We start from the raw sequence: 25686 nt of genomic DNA on the forward strand, positions 1-25686 counted from the left end.
GCTAAACACGATCAAAATCACTAAGGAAGTGGTACTCGGTAAAATAATGGGACTCAAGGTGGATAAATCACCTGGACCTGATGGCTTACATCCTAGGGTCTTGAGGGAAGTGGCGGTAGGGATTGTGGATGCATTGGTAATAACTTTCCAAAACTCCCTGGACTCAGCAAAGGTCCCGGCAGACTGGAAAACTGCTAATGTAACACCCTTATTTAAAAAGGGCAGTAAACAGAAGGCTGGAAACTATAGACCGGTTAGCCTAACATCTGTGGTAGGTAAAATTTTGGAGTCCATTATTAAGGAGACAGTAACAGGACATTTGGATAATCATAATTTAATAGGACAAAGTCAGCATGGTTTTATGAAGGGGAAGTCATGTTTGACAAAATTGCTGGAGTTCTTTGAGGAAGCAACATATAGGGTGGATAAAGGGGAACCAGTGGACGTAGTGTATTTAGACTTCCAAAAGGCATTTGACAAGGTGCCACACAAAAGATTATTGCTTAAGATAAAAAATCACGGGATTGGGGGTAATATTCCGGCATGGATAGAGGATTGGCTATCTAACAGAAGGCAGAGAGTTGGGATAAATGGTTCATTCTCAGACTGGCAATCAGTAACTAGTGGTGTTCCGCAGGGGTCAGTGCTGGGTCCCCAACTCTTTACAATCTATATTAACGATTTGGAGGAGGGGACCGAGTGTAACATATCAAAGTTTGCAGATGATACTAAGATGGGAGGGAAAGTAATGAGTGAGGAGAACATAAAAAACCTGCAAGGGGACATAGACAGGCTAAGTAAGTGGGCAGAGCTTTGGCAGATGGAATACAATACTGGAAAGTGTGAGGTTATGCACTTTGGCAGGAAAAATCGTAGAGCAAGTTATTATCTTAATGGCAAGAAACTGGAAAGTACTGAAGTACAAAGGGATCTGGGGGTCCTGGTGCACGAAACTCAAAAGGTTAGTATGCAGGTGCAGCAAGTGATTAAGAAGGCCAATGGAATGTTGGCTTTCATTGCTAGGGGGATAGAATATAAAAATAGGGAGGTATTGCTTCAGTTGTACAAGGTATTGGTGAGACCGCACCTGGAATACTGCATACAGTTTTGGTGTCCATACTTAAGAAAAGACATACTTGCTCTCGAGTCAGTACAAAGAAGGTTCACTCGGTTAATCCCAGGGATGAGGGATGGACATATGAGGAGAGGTTGAGTAGATTGGGACTCTACTCATTGGAGTTCAGAAGAATGAGAGGCGATCTTATTGAAACATATAAGATTGTGAAGGGGTTGGATCGGGTGGATGCGGGGAGGATGTTCCCGATGATGGGTGAAACTAGAACTAGGGGGCATAGTCTTAGAATAAGGGGCTGCTCTTTCAAAACTGAGATGAGGAGGAACTACTTCACTCAGAGGGTGGTAGGTCCATGGAATATGCTGCCCCAAAAAGCTGTAGAAGCTACATCATTACATAAATTTAAAACAGAAATAGACAGTTTCCTAGAAGTAAAGGGAATTAAGGGTTACGGGGAGCGGGCAGGAATTTGGACATGAGTCCAGGTTCGGATCGGACATGGCCCTGTGGGTAGCGGAGCGGGCCCAGGGGCCTTGTAGCCTGATCCTGCTGCTATTTCGTGTGTCTAATTCTGTTAGATTCAGGAGATGGTTCTGTGATAGCAGATTGGCAGTTAGGATCAGATCAGCCATGATCTTATTGAATGGCGGAGCAGGCTCGAGGGGCCGATTGGCCTACTCCTGCTCCTATTTCTTATGTTCTTATGTTCTTATAAGTAGGTAACTGTATAAGTAAATAGCAGTGAAGCTAACCCTCAGTAGCGAGCAGCTAATAAACTTCTTATTGACAAAGTATTGTCAAAATACTATACCGACAAGGTTGTTATTATGTTACCAAACAAGGATACTCACAGACATTGCGTCTTGCCTAGTGTATAAAGAAGGATGGAGGAGGATAGAAAACAAGCTGCCACACTTGAACCTTGTTCGCAACTGAGAAAACACTTCCTCGAATACTACTTCCTATGCAGACAGGAAGAAGGTCAAATAACTACAAATATACAATAACTACCACTAGGGGCGCTACCTACATCTAACAAGTCCAGAACAACCATGCAGCCCCTCAAGCCTGTTCCACCATTCAATTAGATCATGGCTGATCTGTATCTTAACTCTATCTCTCTGCCTTGGTTCCATATCCCTTAATGCCCTTAATACCTCCGGAGTACACCTCCGACCCGAAAAATAATATGAACCTACCTGCTGGCTCCGGGGCTTCAGAGTCTTTGGGTCCTGGGCCTGCAGGCGTACACCTGCGTAAAGGCCCATGGATCCCAGGGACGCAGGCGGTTTGTAAGTGTTCGTGGGATCATGTGGGCCAGGTCAACCAATTAGAAAGAGAATTCCTCAGAAGCTTATGCAAAATCCCCAAATAAATAAATAATTAACACAACTGAAATAAAAATAATGTTCCCATGTTTAAAAGTAATTAAAACATCCTTTAATTAAGCATTTAAAATAAAAATGTAATTTTTTGAGGAATAATTTTTAACATTTTTATCCGGACCAAAATGTACATAAACTAATTTTAAATGTTTTTGCATGTTTGATTCATTTTAAAATGTTTAATTTAACATTTATTTTAATCCTTACACCTTCTTTTATCAGGTGTAAGAGTTTCGTGGGCATTTGCTGGGCAGTATTTGGGCAAATAGTCCAACTCTGCTGCAGTGAAAGTGTTTTTGGGGCGCTTGCGAATGATCTGTCAGGGGGAACCTTGACAGATCGCAAGTTCCAGGTTTTCGATGGCCCTGCAAAATCTGGTTCATTGTGCTAGGTTTCCTATGAAGTAAAAGGCTGCATGCTAGACACCAATGCTAGGTCCAAGTCAGCATAACCTCTTGTTGGAAAGTGAATCACCATGATGACACAGTTAACAACTACGAAAGAGGAAATACCACAGTAATGGAAGCCAATTGCTTCATTGGCCCAGATTTAAATGGGAGGGCGGGAATGATCTGCACGAGCCACGAATCAGGGGATGGGAAGATGCCCCGGGCAAGGGAGATCCTAGGCTTCCTTGTGGGGCCAAGAGGAGCACTGCTGCTTCTACGAACCCACAAGGAAACATAACGTATGTTTAGGGGACGCTGCTACCCACAATTCAGCAGCCTGCACAATTTGTCTGGTGGGGAAGGCTTCACTGCTCCCTCGACATCATTGGGACCTGATCTGCATATTTAAAGCAGGACCCTGCTGCCTTCCACCGGCTGTCCTGCTCACCTGCTAAAAAGAGCAGGTTAATATCAGGACCAGGCGGGAAGGCCACGGGATCACAGGTGTAAATCGCTGCCTTTATTTTAACTGCCACCCCCCGTCCCCCGCCCACCCAAGCCCTCCGTCTGTTTTTTGGTAGGTGGGGGGAGGTAAAATCAGGGCCATTGTTTCATAGCCAACCCACAGGGTGACAGTCCTGCAGGCTGTAAATCCAGTGATAGCTGATTAAATTCTGTGATAATATTGATCAGAAAGACAAAAATCGAATTATTAGTAGATAGTGGACGTTAAATTGCAGCTACAAGAATTTCTCTTACTTAAGGATTACATCTGTCTGAAGAACTTTGAAGGAACTGATTCCAAATCTTGCCTGTGGGATGTTGCTAACCATTGCTTGAAAACATAAATCAGTCTGCCTCAATCTGTACTGTTGAGAGATTTTCCCCCTGGATGAATGCAGCTTTGTTTACTTATAGCTCTGTTAAAAAAATACAGTGTGCATTAAGAAATTTATAAAATTCAACTAAATGCGGAATTTGAATTTCATATCATCTAGGTTAAAAAGCTGCTTTGCCAACTGGAAGAGAGAGCGGAACATTATTTGCAGTTTTGTGGCGAGGAAACAAGTGCTGTAGAAAAATGGCAAAAACTTCAGCGTAACAAAGAGTAAGTACCCATTGAAAGAGATACCATATTCTAAATTTTCATTCAGCTAGAGGAATATCGGCAAATTGAGGTAAATGCACAAAGAACCAATTCTTTTTTCCTTTTGTTTCTCTTTCTCTCGGTTTCTGCCAAAGAACATTGGAATGTAGGTGCAAAAGTGTCTTTCAGCCCATGTGGCTTGATTCATCCTTTAAGGGTAAATTTTCCATGTAAATTCATGGACTGAAAATCTGGCCTGCTGTGTAATGGGCACATGATCATCTGCTCCAGTGTTCCAGTGTGCGCGCTCCGTATGTGCTGCTTTGCACTAGGAGCGCAAAAGTGGAAACTTACCACTTGGTCCACCTTTAGGAAATAATTTCGCTTCTTTATTTCTACCTTATAATAAGAAATAGGAACAGGAGTAGGCCATTTGCTCTTTGAGCCTGCTCCGCCATTCAATAAGATCATGGCTGATCTTCTACCACACGATCCTGACTTGGAAGTGTATCGCTGATCCTTCATCGTCGCTGGGTCAAAATCCTGGACCTCTCTCCCCAACAGCACTGTGGGAGTACTTCACCACACGGACTGCAGCGGTTCAAGAAGGCGGCTCAACCCCACCTTCTCAAGGGCAATTAGGGATGGGCATTAAATGCTGGCCTTGCCAGCAGCACCCACATCCCACGAACAAATTTAAAAAAAATCTCCACTTTCCTGCACTATCCCCATACCCTTAATATTCAAAAATCTGTCGATCTCTGTCTTGAATATACTCAATGACTGAGCCTCCACAGCCCTCTGGGGCAGAGAATTCCAAAGATTCACCACCCTCTGAGTGAAGAAATTTCTCCTCAACTCAGTCCTAAGTGGCCGACCTCTTATTCTGAGACTGTGACCTCTGGTTCTAGATTCCCCAACCAGGGGAAACATCCTCCCTGCATCTACCCTGTCAAACCCTGTAAGAATTTTGTATGTTTCAATGAGATCACCTCTCATTCTTCTAAACTCTAGAGAATATAGGCCTAGTCTACTCAATCTCTCCTCATAGGACAATCCCCCATCCCAGGAATCAGTCTGGTGAACCTTCGTTGCACTCCCTCTATGACAAGTATATCATTCCTTAGGTAAGGAGACCAGAAAACTGTACACAAAACCCAAGGTGTCGTCTCACCAGGGCCCTATATAATTGCAGTAAGACATCTTTACTCTTATACGCAAATCCTCTTGTAATAAAGGCCAACGTACCATTTGCTTTCCTAATTGCTTGCTGTACCTGCATGTTAACTTTCAGTAATTCGTGTACAAGGACACCCAGGTCCCTCTGAACACCAACATTTCCCAATCTCGCACCATTTAAAAAATACTTTGCTTTTCTATTTTTCCTACCAAAGTGGATAACTTCACATTTCTCCACATTTATTCCATTTGCCATGTTCTTGCCCACTTAGCCTGTCTATATCCCCTTGAAGCCTCCTTGCATCCTCCTCACAACTTACATTCCCACCCAGCTTTGTATCATCAGCTTAGCCCCGAACATCGGAGGTCCCTTGATCCTGACCTAAGTGCCCTCCGGAATCTCTGCCACTCCGTCCACTGCAGACACGTCCTTTATTCTCAATTTCAAGACCAACTCGATATGTATAAATCTTATCAACATTTTAATTGTACTTCAGGTCAATGGGATTACTTTTATCCTCTGCCAGTGAAGCCCATGAAAAAGTCTTGATGAACACGGATAAAAAACTGAGGAAAGCAAGAGTTGGGCTTATTTCAAACACGGTAGGTATGGAAGAAGATGTAGGTTAAAAATGTGGTTTGCAGGAAGTAATATTTACTTCAACAATGTGCCTGATAATCTATCAATGTTGTAGGTTAAACCGTTACTGGAAGAAGCAGCAGAAAAAGCCATGGAGCAATGGAACAGCAAAAAATCGCTCATCAACAGCATGGGTATATTCAACCCATATTTTAATGGCAGACATCCTGCTTACGAGGTATGTAACAGTCAATCAGCTGAATGTCAACTCCCCAAAATGGATGGATTAGGGTCGGGTCAGAGGTTAAAATTCAAAAAATCTGAAACTATCCACGAGGTAAGTGTCTTTAGAGTCCCTCCCCCGCGATCGGAATCGACCCCCCCCCGCGATCGGAACCAACCTCCGCGCGATCGGAACCGACCCCCGCGCGATCAGAACCGACCCCCCCGCGATCGGAACCGACCCCCCCCCCCTGCGATCGGAAACCGCCCCCTCCCCCACCCCCGTGATTGGACCCACCCCCCCCCCCCCCCCGGTGATCGGAACCGACCCCCACGCGATCGGAACCGACCCCCGCGTGATCGGAACCGACCCCCCCCCCCCCCCGCTATCCGAAAGTTTTACGAGGGCCTTAAAGGGAATAGGGAGGTGGAGAGGTAGAGGAGTTGGAGAATTCCAGACAGTCTGACCTACACAGCAGAAGTTAAAATGGCAGGGCAAAGGCTGGAAGGGTTGGTTGCACAAGAGGCTGAAGTCAGAGGAATGAAGAGTTTGGCGGAAGTAGCGTAGCTAGAGGAGGTTTCAGGGAGGTGCGAGGCCATGGAGTGATTAATGTCAGTCATTTTACATATAAGGTGTTGGGGGACTGGCAGGCAGTGCAGGTCAATAAGTATATGGGAGATAGGTGAGCAGGACTCGGTGCGGGATAGGATACGAGCAGCAGAGATTTATGGAGGGTAGAAGATTGGAGGTAAGCCAGGAAAGCTTTGGAGTATTCAAGTCTGGAAGTGATGAAAGCTTGTATGAGGCTTTCAATGGAAGATGGGCTGAGGTTGGGGAAGAGGTGGCCGATATTATTGAGATGGTCTTGATGATGGAAAGGATATGAGGTTCAAAGCTCAGCTCGGGGTCAAACAGGACCCTGAGTTTATGAACAATCTGGTTGAACCTGAGACAGTGGCTGGAAAGGGGAGTTTACATAGAAACATAGAAGATAGGAGCAGGAGTAGGCCATTCGGCCCCTCAAGCCTGTTATGGCATTTAATGAGATCATGGCTGATCATCCAAGTTTAGTACCCTGTCCCTGTCCCTGCCTTCTCCCCATATCCCTTGATCCCTTTAGCCTTAAGAAATATATCTAACTCCTTCTTGAATATATTTAATGAATTGGCCTCAACTGCCTTCTGTGGTAGAGAATTTCACAGGTTCACCACTCTCTGGGTGAAGAAATTCCTCCTCATCTCAGTCCTAAATGGCTTACCCCTTATCCTTAGACTGTGACCCCTGGTTCTGGACTCCCCTGCCATCGGGAACATTGTTCCTGCATCTAATCTGTCTAGTCCTTTTAGAATTTTATAAGTTTCAATTAGATCCCCTCTCATTCTTCTAAACTCTAGCGAATATAAGCCTAATCGACCCAATCTCTCTTCATATGTCATTCCTGCCATCCCAGGTATCAGTCTGGTGAATCTTCGCTGCACTCCCTCCATGGCAAGAACATCCTTCCTCAGATAAGGCGACCAAAACTGCACACAATACTCAAGATGTGGTCTCACCAAGGCCCTGTACAACTGCAGCAAGACATCCTTGCTCCTGTACTCGAATCCTCTCGCTATGAAGGCCAACATTTGCCTCCTTAACTGCCTGCTACACCTGCATGCTTACCTTCAGCGATTGGTGCACAATGACACCCAAGTCTCGTTGCACTTCCCCTTTTCCCAATCTATTGCCATTCAGATAATAATCTGTCTTCCTGTTTTTGCCACCAAAGTGGATAACCTCGCATTTATCCACATTATACTGCATCTGCCATGCATCTGCCCAATCACCCAACCTGTCCAAATCATACTGGAGTTTCTCACATTCTCCTCACAGCACACACGCCCGCCCAGCTTTGTGTCGTCTGCAAACTTGGAGATATTACATCTAGTTCCCTCGTCTAGATCATTCATATATATTGTGAATGGCTGGGGTCCTAGCACCGATCCCTGCGGTACCCCACTAGTCGCTGCCTGCCACTCGGAAAAAGACCCGTTTATTCCAACTCTTTGCTTCCTGTCTGCCAACCAGTACCTTACCCCCTATCCCATGTGCTTTAACTTTGCACGCCAATCTCTTATGTGGGACCTTATCGAAAACCTTCTGAAAGTCCAAATTCACCACATCCACTGGTTCTCCCTTATCTATTCTACCAGTTACATCCTCAAAAAATTCCAGTAGATTAGTCAAGCATGATTGATCTTTTGTAAATCCATGTTGACTTTGTCCGATCCTGTCACTGTTTTCCAAGTGCTCTGCTATTACATCTATATTATGGGCTCTAGCATTTTCCCCACTACCGATGTCAGGCTTACCGGTCTATAATTCCCCGTTTTCTCTCTACCACCTTTTTTAAATAGTGGGGTTACATTAGCTACCCTCCAATCCATGGGAACTATTCCAGAGTCCATAGAATTTTGGAAGATGACCAGCAATGCATCCACTATTTCTAGGGCCACTTCCTTAAGTACCCTAGGATGTAGATTATCAGGCCGTGGGGATTTATCGGCCTTCAATGCCGTCAATTTCCCTAACACCATTTCCCTACAAAAACTGATTTCATTCAATTCCTCCCTCTCATTAGACCCTATGTTCCCCGACATCTCTGGAAGGTTATTTGTGTCCTCCTTTGTGAAGACAGAACCGAAGTATGTATTTAATTGGTCTGCCCTTTCTTTGTCCCCCATTATAAATTCCCCTGATTCTGACTGCAAGGGACCTACGCTTGACTTCACCAATCTTTTTCTCTTCACATATCTATAGAAGCTTTTACAGTCAGTTTTTATGTTCCCTGCAAGCTTACTCTCATATTCTGTTTCCCCCCTCTTAATTAATCACTTTGTCCTCCTTTGCTGAGTCCTAATCTGCTCCCAATCCTCAGGTTTGCTGCTTTTCTGGCCAATTTATATGTCCTCTTTTGGATCTTATGCTATCCCTTATTTCCCTAGTTAGCCACAGTTGAGTCACCTTTTTTTTATTTTTATGCCAAACAGGGATGAACAAATTCTGTAGTTCATCCATGTGATCTTTAAATGTTTGTCATTGCCTATCCACCGTCAACCCTTTAAGTAAGATTCCCCAATCCATCCTAGCCAACTCGCGCCTCATACCATCGTAGTTTCCTTTCTTTAAATTCAGGACCCTAGTCTCCGAGTCAACTACTTCACTCTCCATTTTAATGAAGAATTCTATCATATTATGATCGCTCCTCCCCAAGGGGCCTCGCACAACAAGATTGCTAATTAATCCTTTCTCATTACAAAATACCCAGTCGAAGATGGCCTGATGTCTAGTTGGTTCCTCGACATATTGGTCCAGGAAACCATCCTGTATACACTCCAGGAATTCTTCCTCCACAGTATTGTTACTAATTTGGTTAGCCCAATCTATATGTAGATTAAAGTCAATCATGATAACTGCTCTGCCCTTATTGCACGTGTCTCTAATTTCCCGTTTAATGCCATCCCCAACCTCAGCATTACTGTTTGGGGGTCTGTATACAACTCCCACTAACGTTTTCTGCCCCTTGGTATTTCTCAGTTCTACCCATACAGATTCCACATCATCAGAGCTAATATCCTTCCTTACTATTGTGTTAATCCCCTCTTTAACTAGCAATGCTACCCCAGCTCCTTTTCCTTTTTGCCTGTCCTTCCTGAATATTGAATACCTCTGGATGTTGAATTCCCAGCCTTGGTCACCCTGGAGCCATGTCTCCGTAATTCCAATTACATCATATCCGTTTACATCTATTTGCGCAGCTAATTCATCCACCTTATTTTGGATGCTCCTCGCATTAAGACACAAAGCCTTCAGGCTTGTTTTTTTAACACTCTTAGTCCTTTTAGAATTATTATTTACTGTAGCCCTGTTTCTTTTACACCCTTGAATTCTGTGCCTTCCACTTTTGCTTTTCTCCTTCCTGTCTTTTGTTTCTATCCTTGCTTCCATTTCCTCTGTCTCCCTGCACAGGTTCCCAACCTCCTGTCATTTTAGTTTAAACCCTGCCCAACAGCACTAGCAAACACTCCCCCTAGGACATCGGTCCCAGTCCCGCCCAGGTGCAAACCATCCAGTTTTTACTGGTCCCACCTCCCTGAGAACCGGTTCCAATGTCCCAGGAATTTGAATCCCTCCCCCTTGCACCATTTCTCTAGTCACGTATTCATCTGAAATATCCTTCTATTTCTACTCTGACTAGCACGTGGCACTGGTAGCAATCCTGAGATTACTACCTTTGAGGTCCCATTTTTTAATTTACCTCCTAACTCCCTATATTCAGCTTTTAGGACGTCATCCCGTTTTTTTACCTATATCGTTGGTACCCATATGCACCACGACAACTGGTTGTTCACCCTCCCCCTCCAGAATGCCCTGCAGCCGCCCCGAGACATCCTTGACCCTTGCACCAGGGAGGCAACATACCATCCTGGAGTCTCGTTTGCGGCCGCAGAAACGCCTATCTATTCCCCTTACAATAGAATCCCCTATCACTATAGCTCTCCCACTCTTTTTACTCCTGTCCTGTGCAGCAGAACCACCCATGGTGCCAGGAAGTTGGCTGCTGCTGCCTTCCCCCGATAAGCCATCTCCCTCAACAATATCCAAAGTGGTATATCTGTTTGGGAGGGGTGTGGCCACAGGGGACCCCTGCACTACCTGCCTGCGCCTACTACTCTGCCTGGTGGTCACCCATTCCCTTCCTGCCTGTGCAGCCTTTACCTGCGGTGTGACCAACTCCCTAAACGTGCTATCCACAATGTCCTCAGCATCGCGAATGCTCCAGTATGTATCCATTCGCAGCTCCAGCACCGCAATGCGGTCTGTCAGTAGCTGCAGCTGGATACACTTCCCGCACACATGGTCGTCAGGGACACAGGAAGTGTCCCTGATTTCCCACATAGCGCAGGAGGAGCATACCACGGGGCCGAACTGTCCTGCCATGACTTACCCTTTAATTAATTTAAATTAAATCAAATCAATACCACTAATTACACTACAATTAAATGATATACTCAAGTGCCTTTGGTTACTAGCACTCCCCGATACACAACAGAGACCTTAGAAACTATAACCACAAAAATTAAGACCTTCTAAATTTTATAAACTATTAATCTTAACTGTCAAACTATAGAGTAATATAAATACTCACCTGGCCGTACTCGCCCAATCAGCTGCTTCCTCTTGCCCGCATCACTTTTTGAATCGTGACGTGGCTCCGGAACGCCGCCGCCGGTCTGAGAGATTGGTAAGCCTCTGTAAAAAAGCTCGCGAAACTGAGTTTAAGTACTCACTTTAACGCTGCTCTCTGCTCCTCCCGACACTGGCCTCTGTAACAAAGCCCGCGAAAGTGAGTTTAAGTACTCACTGTACCGCTGCTCTCTGCTCCTCCCAACACTGGCCTCTGTAAAAAAAAAAAAGCCCGCAAAAGTGAGTTTAAATACTCAATGTACCGCCGCTCTCTGCTCCTCCCGACACCGGCCTCTGTAAAAAAGCCCGCGAAAGTGAGTTTAAGTACTCACTGTACCGCCGCTCTCTGCTCCTCCCGACACTGGCCTCTGTAAAAAAAAAAAAAAAAATGCCCGCGAAAGTGAGTTTGTGATCAAAGTCAGTGGCTTAACACCCCACTGTTTAGCTGGAGGTACAGACTGATGTCTGACAAGGTGTCTGATATTTTATAGCTGAAACTATATACAATGCTGAAAAATGTAAAGTCTTTTCCATTTTTGAAGTGTTTTCCCACCACTCACACCTTACAGTCATTATTTTTAGCTTTTCTAATTGCCAAGTGACATAGAGTGCAGGCTGGGAGTATGCAGTATTGCAATATGCACTCCCAGTGCGCACCAGATTGACACAGTGGAATTTTTGCCCATTATTTTTCATGTGAAATAGTTAGTCTTAGAGCACTCTACATATTGTACATCTCTCATATACACACAAAGTTTGGCCATGATACCGAGAAATTCCCAGCACCAAAGATCTAGGTAAACATTTTAATTCATGCACCAGCCTCCAAACATTAGGGCAGACCTATGTGGAGAAATACTTCTGCAGGCATTAAATAATCAATTTAAAAACTATTTTTTTTAAACTAGGTATTTTTTACGAGTCTGTTTTGTTTTGCGTTATTTGCAGCTGATTGGTAACTAACCGATAAGTGATTATTTGACACTTCTGAAACCTTATTTTAGCAGTGATTCCTTTCAAAGATGTGATGTTACAGACATACACGAAAGATAAAACTTGCAATTATGAGTTAAAATACAACCATGTGATTGCTTGTATGTCTTTACAGTTAAAGCTGTATGATATTGCATTTGGATTCCTCAAGATGCCTGACTTCACAAACTTCTTGGATGAAACTAGAAAAATAATGGAGGAGTACAAGGTATTTATGCCTTACATTCTAATCTAAGTTTGTTTTCATGTCATGATGCTGAAAATTACAAAAGAAATCAAATGAGCGTAAGTGTACAGTCCAGGAAACTGGACTGGGATCATAGCGGGGTCATGGTGGCTGGCGTAAGTCTCATCTCAAACCTGCAGAGCTGGATTCAGGAAAATTCGTGGCTGGAAAATTATAGGTAGATTTTCCATTTCTGCACTCCCTGCACATGCCCAGAGCTCAAATCATGAAATTGCACACTCCAGACCCGAGATATTCCGTCTATTAAAATTAATGATCGAAAAATCACAGACTAGGAATCAGCAATTTCCCAACGTGCACTCTGGGCATGCATCAGGAATTCCATGTCCGTCACCTTATATTCTTAAATTAATGGATGTATGTGACAGATGGCTACCTTTTTAAACAATTCCTTCAATAAAGTGCAACTTTGTCATATTGTTGGGAAGTAACCCGTAAACATTACTGTTCCTCACTAAGAATGCTGCATTTTAAAATGCTGTTGAGATTTTCAAACGTGTGTGCAGATGTTTTTAGGTGATGACTGTGTGGTGTGAAGCTAATTCTGTTGTGGGAAAGGGTGGGTGAAGATCAGGTGTGAAAAATGTGTGCGCCTGATGTTTGAGGGCTGTGGGTGCTGAATCGGCCCCAAAATGGTGTCCGAGCAGCGTGTGCACACTTCAGGCGGCGCCAGACGCCATCTTGGTGAGGGTGTTAGGGTAGCCGTTAGGAGCGTGTGCTGGAAGTATGGTAAGTAGGCAGATCGTGATGTCAATCAGCGTTCATGCGTTCAGCAGCCGAAAGGACCCCCCCCACCAGCGCTATTTTAAAGGAATCATCAAGAACTTTCAGGTAACTTGCTTTTTGATTTCTACTGGCTCTATGTAAGTTTGTGGAACTGTTTACAGCTGTCTCTAGTTATTTAAAGTTAGTGAGGTGAGAGGGAGTGGTGCTGCAAGTGGGGAAGGTCGTGCTTCTGAATTCAAGGGTTCTGGTCAGACCACTTGCTCCCAGTCATGGGTGCTCTAGTTGTCATCCCCCTTGGCCTGCAGCATGACTGGGAGATGGAGCAGAGGCAGCGACGAAGAGGTCAAGCTGCTCACAGAGAGAGGAGCAGGAGGGAGAGCAGGGCTATCAGCACGAGGCCTTGCCCACCTAGGGTTGCCGAGAACAATTCTCTTACCTCAACCTGAGGTAACGTCTGAGACGTCTGCGATTTACGAAGGAGGTACCCACAGAACTCTGCCACCTCTTGCAACCAGACCTACAGCCTCTCTCCAGGGCAAGGACAGCACTGCTAGTGGCTGTGAAGGTGAACATGGTCCTGATTTTCTTTGAGTCGGGATCCTTCCAGGCTGGAGCAGGCGACATCTGTAATACCTCCCAGTTCGCCGTCTACTGCTGCATAAGGGAGGTGACAGATGCTCTTAATGCTAGGAAAGGGAATTCATTGTCTTCTCTCTGACCAGAGAGAAGCAGGCGGAGTGAGCACGTGGCTTTGCCAGGATAACGGACTTCCCCTTGGTGCAGGGCGCCATTGACTGCACGCTCGTGGCTTTGCAGGCACCGTATCTAAATGTTGAGATGTTTTGCAACTGCAAATTCCCCATTCAACATTAGTCCCACACCTTACCTTCCCTCTGTTACTGACCATCACAGCGCCCTCTTGGCCACAATGCTGAAATAAAAGCCACCACAAAGCAAACATTCCAATCAAACTTTATAGACCCTGCATCTAACCTATCCTCTAAAGTACACGGTGTGTCAGCATCAGAGCTTGTGGCTGGGACTGTGAAATCGAGTGACGATGTTTCTTCTTCTCCTTCACTCTTCTCTCCCTCTTCATATTGATCCACTGACTGGGCAGGCTGAATTTCTTGGGTGTCTGAAATGAGAAAGGCACATAGGTAGGGTTGTGGTGAGGGGAGGGAGGAAAGCAAGAGATGCATGCAGGTGAGCCTGTCCACCGCCAGTTAATGTCTGCTGGCACTGGTTATGCGGCACCTTTGCCTGCAAAAGAAAGGGTAATGTGTCATTAAGTGTGTTTGGGTGACGTGCCTGTCATGGTTGAATGGCACCGACTCCTCCAAGGAGGGGGGGCACGGTGGCATAGTGGTTAGCACTGTTGCCTCACAGCGCCAGGGACCCGGGTTCAAATCTGGCCTCGGGCGACTGTCTGTGTGGAGTTTGCACATTCTCCCTGTGTCTGCGTGGGTTTCCTCCGGGTGCTCCGGTTTCCTCCCACAGTCCAAAGATGTGCGGGTTAGGTTGATTTGGCTATGATAAATTGACCCTTAGTGTTAGGGGATTAAATACGTGGGGTTACGGGGATAGGGTGGGATATGTGTCGTTGCAGGCTCGATGGGCCGAAATGGCCTCTATCTGCACTGTGGGGATTCTGTGATTCTGTGATTCTGAGGGGTGAGGTCATGCAGGTGAGCCTGTCCCCTGCTGGTTAAGGTCTACTGGCGCCGGTTATGCAGCACCTTTTCCTGATAGAGTAAAGGAAGTGTATCAGTGAGTGTGGTGTAATGTGTTTGGGCGATGTGCCTGTCATGGTTGAATAGCTGACAGTGTGTTCAAGCTGTGAGATGTGGGTGCGAGGCTTGCAACAGTGGTAAGTGTGTGGGTGAGGTGAAGCTATGAATCAGCGGGAATCGCGGGCTGAGCGGCTGTATAAAGGCTCCCAGAGACCCAGGTAAGGCCTCAGTGCGAGAATCGGCGGGAATCGCGGGCTGAGCGGCTGTATAAAGGCTCCCAGAGACCCAGGTAAGGCCTCAGTGCGAGAATCGGCGGGAATCGCGGGCTGAGCAGCTGTATAAAGGCTCCCAGAGACCCAGGTAAGGCCTCAGTGCGAGAATCGGTGGGAATCGCGGCTGAGCGGCTGTATAAAGGCTCCAGAGACCAGGTAAGGCCTCAGTGCGAGAATCGGCGGGAATCGTGGGCTGAGCGGCTGTATAAAGGCTCCAGAGACCAGGTAAGGCCTCAGTGCGAGAATCGGCGGGAATCGCGGCTGAGCGGCTGTATAAAGGCTCCAGAGCCCAGGTAAGGCCTCAGTGCGAGAATCAGCGGGAATCGCGGGCTGAGCGGCTGTATAAAGGCTCCAGAGCCCAGGTAAGGCCTCAGTGCGAGAATCGGCGGGAATCGCGGGCTGAGCGGCTGTATAAAGGCTCCAGAGACCAGGTAAGGCCTCAGCGTGAGAATCGGCGGGAATCGCGGGCTGAGCGGCTGTATAAAGGCTCCAGAGACCAGGTAAGGCTCTCCAGTCTCCAGTCTGGGAACTCGGAGGGAAGGAGAGAGGTGAAAAGTAATCCACGTGTGACGTCACCAGAAAGTGGGGAAGTGATTGGTTGGTAAGTATTTCTCCGTTTTTAAGCTTAAATCTCTTTGGTTTATAGTTTCTAAGGTGTGATATTCACCATCTAGAATTGGGGCAGAGGGTATTTAAGAATAATATTAATAAATTTAATTAATTACATAGAATGGGAGATCAGGTGATGTGTTGCTGCTGCAATATGTGGGAGCTGGTGGACACCATTGATGCTCACGGTGATCACATTTGCAGTAAGTGTTGGCTGCTCGAGGAATTCCGGCTCCGTGTTGAAGAGCTGGAGTCCGAGCTTCAAACACTGAGACACATCAGGGAGGGGGAGAGTTACCTGGACTCTGTGTATCACGAGGTATTCACACCAATTAGATTAATGAATTCAGATGTAGTCCGTGGCCAGGGTCAGGGTGGTCTGACTAGAAGTGAGGCAGGTACGGGGATCCAGGAGGTAGTGTTGGAGGAGCCGCAGCCCTTGCACTTGTCCAACAGGTTCGAGGCTTTTACTCCCTGTGAGGATGGGAACAGGGACTGCGGGGAGGATGAGTAACCTGGCCACAGCACCGTGGAGCGGTGGGCCATTCAAGTGGGGGGAGTTAAAAGAAATGTTGTAGTGGTAGGGGATAGTATCGTTAGGGGGATAGATAGAGTTCTTTGCAGCCAAGAGCGAGAGTCCCGAAGGCTGTGTTGCCTGCCCGGTGCTAGGGTTAAGGACATCTCCTCTGGACTGGAGAGAAACTTGGAGTGGGAGGGGGAGGATCCAGTTGTCGTGGTCCATGTTGGTACCAACGACATAGATAGGACAAGGAAGGAGGTTCTGCTGAGGGAGTTTGAGCAGCTAGGGGCCAAATTAAAATGCAGAACCACAAGGGCTGGATTATTACCTGAGCCACGAGCGAATTTGGCTAGGACAAATAAAATGAGAGAGTTAAATGCGTGGCTCAAAGACTGGTGTGGGAGAAATGGGTTTTGCTTCCTGGGACACTGGCACCAGTACTGGGGCAGGAGGGAGCTGTTTCATTGGGACGGGCTTCACTTGGCCAGTGCTGGGACTAGAGTCCTGGCAGATCGTATAACTAGGGCTGTAGAGTGGGCTTTAAACTAACTAGTGGGGGGGAGGTTCCTAGAGAGCAAATAATAAAAATGACAACAGAGAAGGTCATAGACTTAGGTAGCAGTGGGGAAATTAAAAACCAGAGCGTGTCAGGAAGGGGCAGAAGGTATGGAGTAAAAGGTAAAGTAATAAAAAGGGCAAAAGCAGGAACTAAGTGTCACAAAACATCTTTGAAAGTTCTCTATCTGAATGCACGTAGCATTCGTAACAAAATAGACGAGTTAATGGCACAAATAACTACATATGGGTATGATCTTGTGGCCATTACAGAAACATGGCTGCAGGGTGACAATGCCTGGGAATTAAACATACCAGGTTATTTAACGATCAGGAAGGACAGGCAGGAAGGAAGGGGAGGTGGGGTGGCTATGTTAATAAAGGAAGGAATCACTGTAATACAGAGAAATGATATTGGGTCAAAAGATCAGGATAATGAAACAGTTTGGGTGGAGGTAAGGAATAATCAGGGGAAAAAAACACTAGTGGGCGTAGTCTATAGGCCTCCGAACAGTGGCAACACTGTTGGACGGATTATCAATCAGGAAATAGTTGAGGCTTGTAATAAGGGAACATCTATAATTATGGGGGATTTTAACTATCATATTAATTGGACAATTCAAATTGGGCAGGGCTGCCTTGAGGATGAGTTCATTGAGTGTATTAGGGATGGGTTTCTTGAGCAGTATGTAACTGAACCGACCAGGGGGCAAGCAACCTTAGATCTCGTCCTGTGTAACGAGACAGGATTAATTAAAAATGTCCTAGTAAAGGATCCCCTTGGAATGAGTGACCATAACATGGTTGAATTCCATATTCAATTAGAGGGTGAGAAGGTTGGATCTCAAACAAGCGTGCTAAGATTGAATAAAGGAGACTATGAAGGTATGAGAGCGGAATTGAGTAGAGTGGATTGGGAAAATAGATTAAAGGGTAAGACGATACATGATCAGTGGTGTACATTTAAGGAGTTATTTTACAACTTCCAAAAAATATATATTCCACTGAGAAGAAAAGGGTGTAAAAGAAAAGACAGCCATCCGTGGCTAAGTAAAGAAATTAAGGATAGTATTCGACTAAAAACAAGGGCATATAAGGTAGCCAAATCTAGTGGGAGGATAGAGGATTGGGGAAACTTTAAAAGACAGCAAAAAATAACAAAAAGATTGATTAAGAAAGGGAAGATAGATTATGAAAGTAAATTAGCAAAAAATGTAAAAACAGATAGTAAGAGTTTTTATAGTTATATAAAAAGAAAAAGGGTGGCTAAAGTAAATGTTGGTCCCTTAGAGGATGAGACCGGGAAATTAATGGTGGGAAATATGGAGATGGCAAAAACACTGAATGAATATTTTATATCAGTCTTTACAGTAGAAGACACTAAGAATATCCGAACACTGGACAAACAGGGGGCTAAAGGGGGGGAGGAGTTAAACACAGTCAAAATCACTAAGGAAATGGTACTCGGTAAAATAATGGGACTCAAGGCGGATAAATCACCTGGACCTGATGGCTTACATCCTAGGGTCTTGAGGGACGTGGCGGTAGGGATTGTGGATGCATTGGTAATAATTTTCCAAAACTCCCTGGACTCGGCAAAGGTCCCGGCAGACTGGAAAACTGCTAATGTAACACGCTTATTTAAAAAGGGCAGTAGACAGAAGGCTGGAATCTATAGACCGGTTAGCCTAACATCTGTGGTCGGTAAAATTTTGGAGTCCATTATTAAGGAGACAATAACAGGACATCTGGATAATCATAATTTAATAGGACAAAGTCAGCATGGTTTTATGAAGGGGAAGTCATGTTTGACAAATTTGCTGGAGGCACGGTGGCATAGTGGTTAGCACTGTTGCCTCACAGCGCCAGGGACCCGGGTTCGAATCCGGCCTCGGGTGACTGTCTGTGTGGAGTTTGCACATTCTCCCCGTGTTTGCATGGGTTTCCTCCGGGTGCTCCGGTTTCCTCCCACAGTCCAAAGATGTGCGGGTTAGGTTGATTGGCTATGATAAATTGACCCTTAGTGTTAGGGGGTTAAATACGTGGGGTTACGGGGATAGGGTGGGATATGTGTTGGTGTAGGGGTTACGGGGATCGGGTGGGATATGTGTCGGTGCAGACTCGATGGGCCGAAATGGCCTCTATCTGCACTGTGGGGTTTCTGTGATTTCTGTGATAACATATAGGGTGGATAAAGGGGAACCAGTGGACGTAGTGTATTTAGACTTCCAAAAGGCATTTGACAAGGTGCCACACAAAAGATTATTGCTTAAGATAAAAAATCACAGGATTGGGGGTAATATTCTGGCATGGATAGAGGATTGGCTATCTAACAGAAGGCAGAGAGTTGGGATAAATGGTTCATTCTCAGACTGGCAATCAGTAACTAGTGGTGTTCCGCAGGGGTCAGTGCTGGGTCCCCAACTCTTTACAATCTATATTAACGATTTGGAGGAGGGGACCGAGTGTAACATATCAAAGTTTGCAGATGATACTAAGATGGGAGGGAAAGTAGTGAGTGAGGAGGACATAAAAAACCTGCAAGGGGACATAGACAGGCTAAGTAAGTGGGCAGTGATTTGGCAGATGGAATACAATCCTGGAAAGTGTGAGGTTATGCACTTTGGCAGGAAAAATCATAGAGCAAGTTATTATCTTAATGGCAAGAAACTTGAAAGTACTGAAGTACAAAGGGATCTGGGGGTCCTGGTGCACGAAACTCAAAAGGTTAGTATGCAGGTGCAGCAAGTGATTAAGAAGGCCAATGGAATGTTGGCTTTCATTGCTAGGGGGATAGAATATAAAAATAGGGAGGTATTGCTTCAGTTGTACAAGGTATTGGTGAGGCCGCACCTGGAGTACTGCGTACAGTTTTGTTGTCCATACTTAAGAAAGGACATACTTGCTCTCGAGTCAGTACAAAGAAGGTTTACTCGGTTAATCCCGGGGATGAGGGGATGGACATATGAGGAGAGGTTGAGTAGATTGGGACTCTACTCATTGGAGTTCAGGAGAATGAGAGGCGATCTTATTGAAACATATAAGATTGTGAAGGCGTTGGATCGGGTGGATGCGGGGAAGATGTTCCCGATGATGGGTGAAACTAGAACTAGGGGGCATAGTCTTAGAATAAGGGGCTGCTCTTTCAAAACTGAGATGAGGAGGAACTACTTCACTCAGAGGGTGGTAGGTCCATGGAATATGCTGCCCCAAAAAGCTGTAGAAGCTACATCATTACATAAATTTAAAACAAAAATAGACAGTTTCCTAGAAGTAAAGGGAATTAAGGGTTACGGGGAGCGGGCAGGAATTTGGACATGAGTCTAGGTTCGGATCGGTCATGGCCCTGTGGGTAGCGGAGCGGGCCCAGGGGCCGTGTAGCCTGATCCTGCTCCTATTTCGTGTGTCTAATTCTGTTAAGATTCAGGAGATGGTTCTGTGATAGTGGATTGGCGGTTAGGATCAGATCAGCCATGATCTTATTGAATGGCGGAGCAGGCTCGAGGGGCCGATTGGCCTACTCCTGCTCCTATTTCTTATGTTCTTATGTTCTTATGAATAAGAGGTGTGAGTTGTGTTTGGTAGAGATTGTTGGTAGGTGAGTGATGGGCATGTGGTGCATTGAGCATTGTGTGAAGCTAATGGTGCAGATGGTGGGATATGGCTTTTGAAGATTAATTCACTAACTTTGACCACTCGTGTGAGGTCATTAAACTTCTTCCTGCACTGAGTCCAGGTCCTCAGGGCTAAACTGCTGGCAATTTACCACAGTGGCCAACTGCTCCCACTGCAGCCTGGTCTGTTGTCTGGAGGGCCTTCTGGCCCCCTGTGAAAAGTGGACCTCTCTCCTGGAGTTGACCTCCTGGACCAACGCCTCCAGTGCTGCATCCGAGAATGTTGGTGCACACTCTCTCCCCTGTTGTGCCATCATAACAAGTTTCTTCTCCAATGTCCTCCCAGCCAGTTCAATCACCTGTTGCAGGCAGAAGGCACCTCCCTTTAAGTGTTGCAGACTGCCTTTATGTAATGCAGGCAAGCTTTAATTGGAGCTTGCCTCACACGATCCTGGGCCCCTTGCTGAGCGTTCAGCCACTCAGCAGCGTGTTTAGTGCTGGGCTGAATGCTACAAACATGTAAATTAGCAGGCAGCATGAAGGCTGCGTGCTACCTGCAGTCCTCCGAACTGCCGCAGTTTGATAGTGCATCGCGATCCCTATGCCCATTTTTGGGCCTTATCCAATTTCTAGGCCTAGGACTTGTAGTAGAGCACCGAATGGTGGTAATACATGAAAAATATGATACTGGCACCCCAACACTCTTTGGTCATAGACACATCCTTACAAGGATGGAGTTCACGCCAATGCAACGAATGGTTTCTGGATATATGACCTGTGAAAGAACCTTGGCGGTGTAAAATCATAGGTAGAGTTTCTGTTTCCCCAATCGGAAGTGTACACTCTCTCCCTAGAGAGATGCACTCTACTTATCTAAGACTAGCGAACTTACGTCGCAGAGTCGAAGCTTATGTGCCCCCATGTACTCGCAAGAGTACTGCTGAAATTTGAGCAGCTAAAAGTAAGCAACCTACCTGAACAGAGCACTAGTAAGTTTCACAGTGCTTGTCCAACTGGGACACCCCTACCCATTAGGGCATTGGCTTGCATTCAAGATGGCTCCTGGGCTGGCAGTCCTTACTGAGCTGCTTTACTCTTCAACTGTATCCTTGGTTATCCATTGCCATTTCTTCCCCCAATCTCCTTTCTTCTGTTGCTTAAGATACCCTGGCTCTGATAGTGAAGACATTTCAGCCCAAACTACAAGTTCAAACTACAAGTTTAAAGTTACCCCTGCAGAGTCCGCTGCCCATCCCCCGACCCGGCGTGTCTTTGTACTCACTGAGCTCCTTCAACTGCCGGAACTCTGCTGCAACTTGACTTCCATCACCTGGATTCCTCTACCAACAGGACTATGCTGCTCTACTGACTACACTGTTTGGCTCGGTGGCTGTGACTCTGCTCTGCTTTTCAGTCGCTTTAAGTCTTATGCTGCTGAATTCTTTTCTCAAATTGGTTTCCGATCTTCTGGACTTCTCTGGACATCTAGACTTCATTTCTGCTTTGAACTACACTGGATGACACCACTACGCTTCTGCACTGGACTACACTGGATTATACTGTAAGACTTATCTGCTGTGTCTCTAACTCTGCTGCTAAAAGATGTTTTAACCTTTAAACTGCGGCTGTGTCTCTGCTGAACTGGGTCTACTGGTTTTTCAGCTCTGTTGGCTTCTAGCAAGAAGCTGCTGTTTCACTTGCTGTCTGGTGACTCATTCTACCGGTTTTCAGCTTTGCTGGTCGCTGCCTTGTGATTTTACCTATTTTCCGCCGCATTGAGCTACGGTGACCTCCAACTTGCATCAATTTAGCCATCATCTTTCTGCACCGCTACCGACTCTCATTCCTACAGCAACTACCTCCAACCTCGAACTCTCTACCCTTCAAATAGCTTCTGGACTTCACTCGCCTGCTTTGGACAGCGGTTCATCGATACTCTGTGCTGGCTCCATCTTGCTTACGTTGGCTTTGTCCGTCCATGGGACCTCTGACTTTGACCCTGGTCTCCCTACTATTGTCTCCAACCTATTCCCTGCTACCAGAAAATAGGTATCCACTAACTATTACATTTAACCAGGCCTGTGTAACCTGAGCTTTTCCCCTGTGTCCATTCGCGTGCGCACTTTGGCTGCTGCTCCGGATCCAAGCCATTCAATACTTTTCCACTTTTTCCCGCCCTTTTCCTTTTCTCTCTATCCCTCCCTGACTGCTCTCTCCTGTTGTCATGCCTCCTTTCATCTCTCCTCTCTCGGATACTCTGCCCTCCCAAATCCCTACCCCAATCCTTCATTACTCTTCGACCTTCCTATTCTCCTACCAGCGTCCCAGGCTTGACTCCCTCTTAGATAAGCATACAGCTTCCCTCTGTGCCACTCTTGGCATCCTACGAAGGGCCCATCGAGGCACTCGTCGCTGCCTCCTTACGAGCAGCAACCCCAACTGTCCCATCCTCTCTCACTCACCTTCCCCCCCCCAGCGCGCCAACTGGGGGCAAATCTTGCCAATCTGCTCCCCATCCATGGCAGTAGGGCAGCCATCACCGACCCTCTCTGCATCTCTCTGCAGAATGTCCGTTCACTTGCGAACAAGGGCCTTGGCATCCATGAGCTTATCGTGGATGATTGCATCAACATGGCCCTGACGGAAACTTGGTTGAGGGGTGATGACACCTTACCCTTAAATGAAGCCTACCTGCCTGGCTATATCTTCCACCACTTTCCACGCTCAGACTGCCATGGTGGCCGTGTGGCTCTCATCACCAAATCACACCTTGGTCTGTCCCCTACACCTCTGGCACTTTCTTCTCCTTTGAGCATCTCACCGTATTCCACCCCTCACACCTCTCATTTAAAATTATTCTTCTCTACCGCTCACCCAAGTACCATAAAAATCTTATTACTGAGCTATCTTCACTGCTTTCCTCCCTCAGCCTCTGCACCGAACGACTTTTAAAAAATTTGTTTATGGGATGTGGGCATCGCTGGCAAGACCAGCATTTATTGCCCATCCTTAATTGCCCTTGAGAAGGTGGTGGTGAGCCGCCTTCTTGAACCGCTGCAGTCCGTGTGGTGAAGGTACTCCCACAATGCTGTTTGGTAGGGAGTTCAAGGATTTTGACCCAGCGAGGATGAAGGATCGGCGATATATTTCCAAGTCAGGATGGTGTGTGACTTGGAGGAGAACTTGGAGGTGGTGGTGTTCCCATGCACCTGCTACCCTTGTCCTTCTAGGTGGAAGAGGTTGCAGGTTTGTGAGGTGTAGCCGAAGAAGCCTTGGCGAGTTGCTGCAGTGTGTTATGAATCTTATGATCCATGAAGAAAGACTCATGAAATAACACTGGACGGCCAGCTGGTGGCGCTGTCCAAGGAGTATAAATACTCAGGCGTGGGCCCAGCTTGCCCAGGTCATTTTGTAAACAGGAACTAGTGAAAGATAACTTGACCTCCATGCTTTGAAACAAGTTGATTAAAGCCTTGCTTTATACTCGAACCAAGTGCGTAGTGAGTTTTATTATGTCACAGAGCATCTTGTAGAAGTTACGCAATGCAGCCACGGTACGGCGGTGGTGGATGGAGTGAATGTTTAAGGTGGTGGATGGGCTGCCAATCAAATGGGCTGCTTTGTCCTGGATGGTGTCGAGCTTCTTGAGTGTTGTTGGAGCAGTACTGAACCAGGCAAGTGGAGAGTATTCCATCACACTCCTTACTTGTGCCTTGTAGATGGTGGAAAGGCTTTGGGGAGTCAGGAGGTGAGACACTCGCTGCAGAATACCTAGCCTCTGACCTGCTCTTGTTGCCACAGTATTTATGTGGCTGGTCCAGTTAAGTTTCTGGTCAATGGTGACCCCCAGGATGTTGATGGTGGGGGATTCGGCGATGGTAATGCCGTTGAATGTCAAGGGGCAGTGGTTAGACTCTCGCTTGTTGGAGATAGTCATTGCCTGGCACTTCTGTGATGCGAATGTTACCTGCCACTTATCAGCCCAAGCCTGAACGTCGTCCAGGTGTTGTTGCATGCGGGCATGGACTGCTTCATTATCTGAGGAGTTGTGAATGGCGCTGAACACTGTACAGTCATCAGTGAACATCCCCATTTCTGACCTTATGTTGGAGGGAATGTCATAGTGTCATAGAGTTATACAGCATAGAAAGAGGCCCTTCGGCCCATCGTGTCTGTGCCGGCCATCAAGCCCTATTTATTCTAATCCCATTTTCCAGCACTTGGTCCGTAGCCTTGTATGCTATGGCGTTTCAAGTGCTCATCTAAATGATTCTTGAATGTTGTGAGGGTTCCTGCCTCTACCACCCTTTCAGGAAGTGAGTTCCAGATTCCAACCGCCCTCTGGGTGAAAAAGTTTTCCCTCAAATCCCCTCTAAACCTCCTACCCCTTACCTTGAAACTATGCCCCCTGGTTATTGACCCCTCTACTGAGGGGAAAAGTTCCTTTCTATCTACCCTATCTATGCCCCTCATAATTTTGTACACCTCAATCAGGTCCCCCCTCAGCCTTCTCTGCTCTAAGGTAAACAACCCCAGCCTGTCCAGTCTCTCTTCATAGCTGAAATGCTCCAGCCCAGGTAACATCCTGGTGAATCTCCTCTGCATCCTCTCCAATGCAATCAGATCCTTCCTATAGTGTGGCGACCAGAACTGCACACAGTATTCCAGCTGTGGCCTAATTAGCATTTTGTACAGCTCCATCATAACCTCCCTGCTCTTATAGTCTATGTCTCGGCTAATGAAGGCAAGTATCCCATATGCCTTCTTAACCACCTTATCTACCTGTCCTGCTGCCTTCAGGGATATATGTACATGCACACCAAGGTCCCTCTGATCCTTTGTCCTTCCTAGGGTCCTACCATTCATTGTGTATTCCCTTGCCTTGTTAGTCCTCCCAAAATGCATCACCTCACACTTTTCAGGGTTAAATTCCATTTGCCACTGTTCTGCCCATCTGACCAACCCATCTATATTGTCCTGTAGCCTGAGGCTTTCCTCCTCGCTATTTACCACTCTACCAATTTTCGTGTCATTTGCGAACTTACTGATCATACCTCCTACATTCATATCTAAATCATTAATTTACACTACAAACATCAAGGGACCCAGCACCGATCCCTGCGGTACACCACTGGACACAGGCTTCAAGTCACAAAAACAACCTTCAACCATCACCCTCTGCCTCCTGCCACTAAGCCAATTTTGGATCCAATGTACCAAATTGCCCTGGATCCCATGGGCTCTTACCTTCTTGACCAGTCTCCCATGTGGGA

At 46.3% G+C, this 25686-nt stretch overlaps 1 protein-coding gene across 1 annotated transcript in view; it reads left to right on the forward strand.

Moving 5' to 3' along the window:
- The window catches only part of LOC147123128 (uncharacterized), a 170362-nt gene that overhangs the window by 47660 nt on the left and 97016 nt on the right, over positions 1–25686 (forward strand). Inside the window, exons 5-8 of the mRNA XM_085966744.1 lie at positions 3848–3957; positions 5613–5718; positions 5811–5933; positions 12253–12345. Of these exons, the coding sequence (XP_085822870.1) occupies positions 3848–3957; positions 5613–5718; positions 5811–5933; positions 12253–12345 (432 nt within the window). The remainder of the gene's footprint in view (positions 1–3847; positions 3958–5612; positions 5719–5810; positions 5934–12252; positions 12346–25686) is intronic.

This window comes from Somniosus microcephalus, chromosome 2 (genome assembly GCF_052327205.1).
Source record: "Somniosus microcephalus isolate GS21.2 chromosome 2, FLI_Smic_1.0, whole genome shotgun sequence".
Classification (NCBI taxonomy): Eukaryota; Metazoa; Chordata; class Chondrichthyes; order Squaliformes; family Somniosidae; genus Somniosus; species Somniosus microcephalus.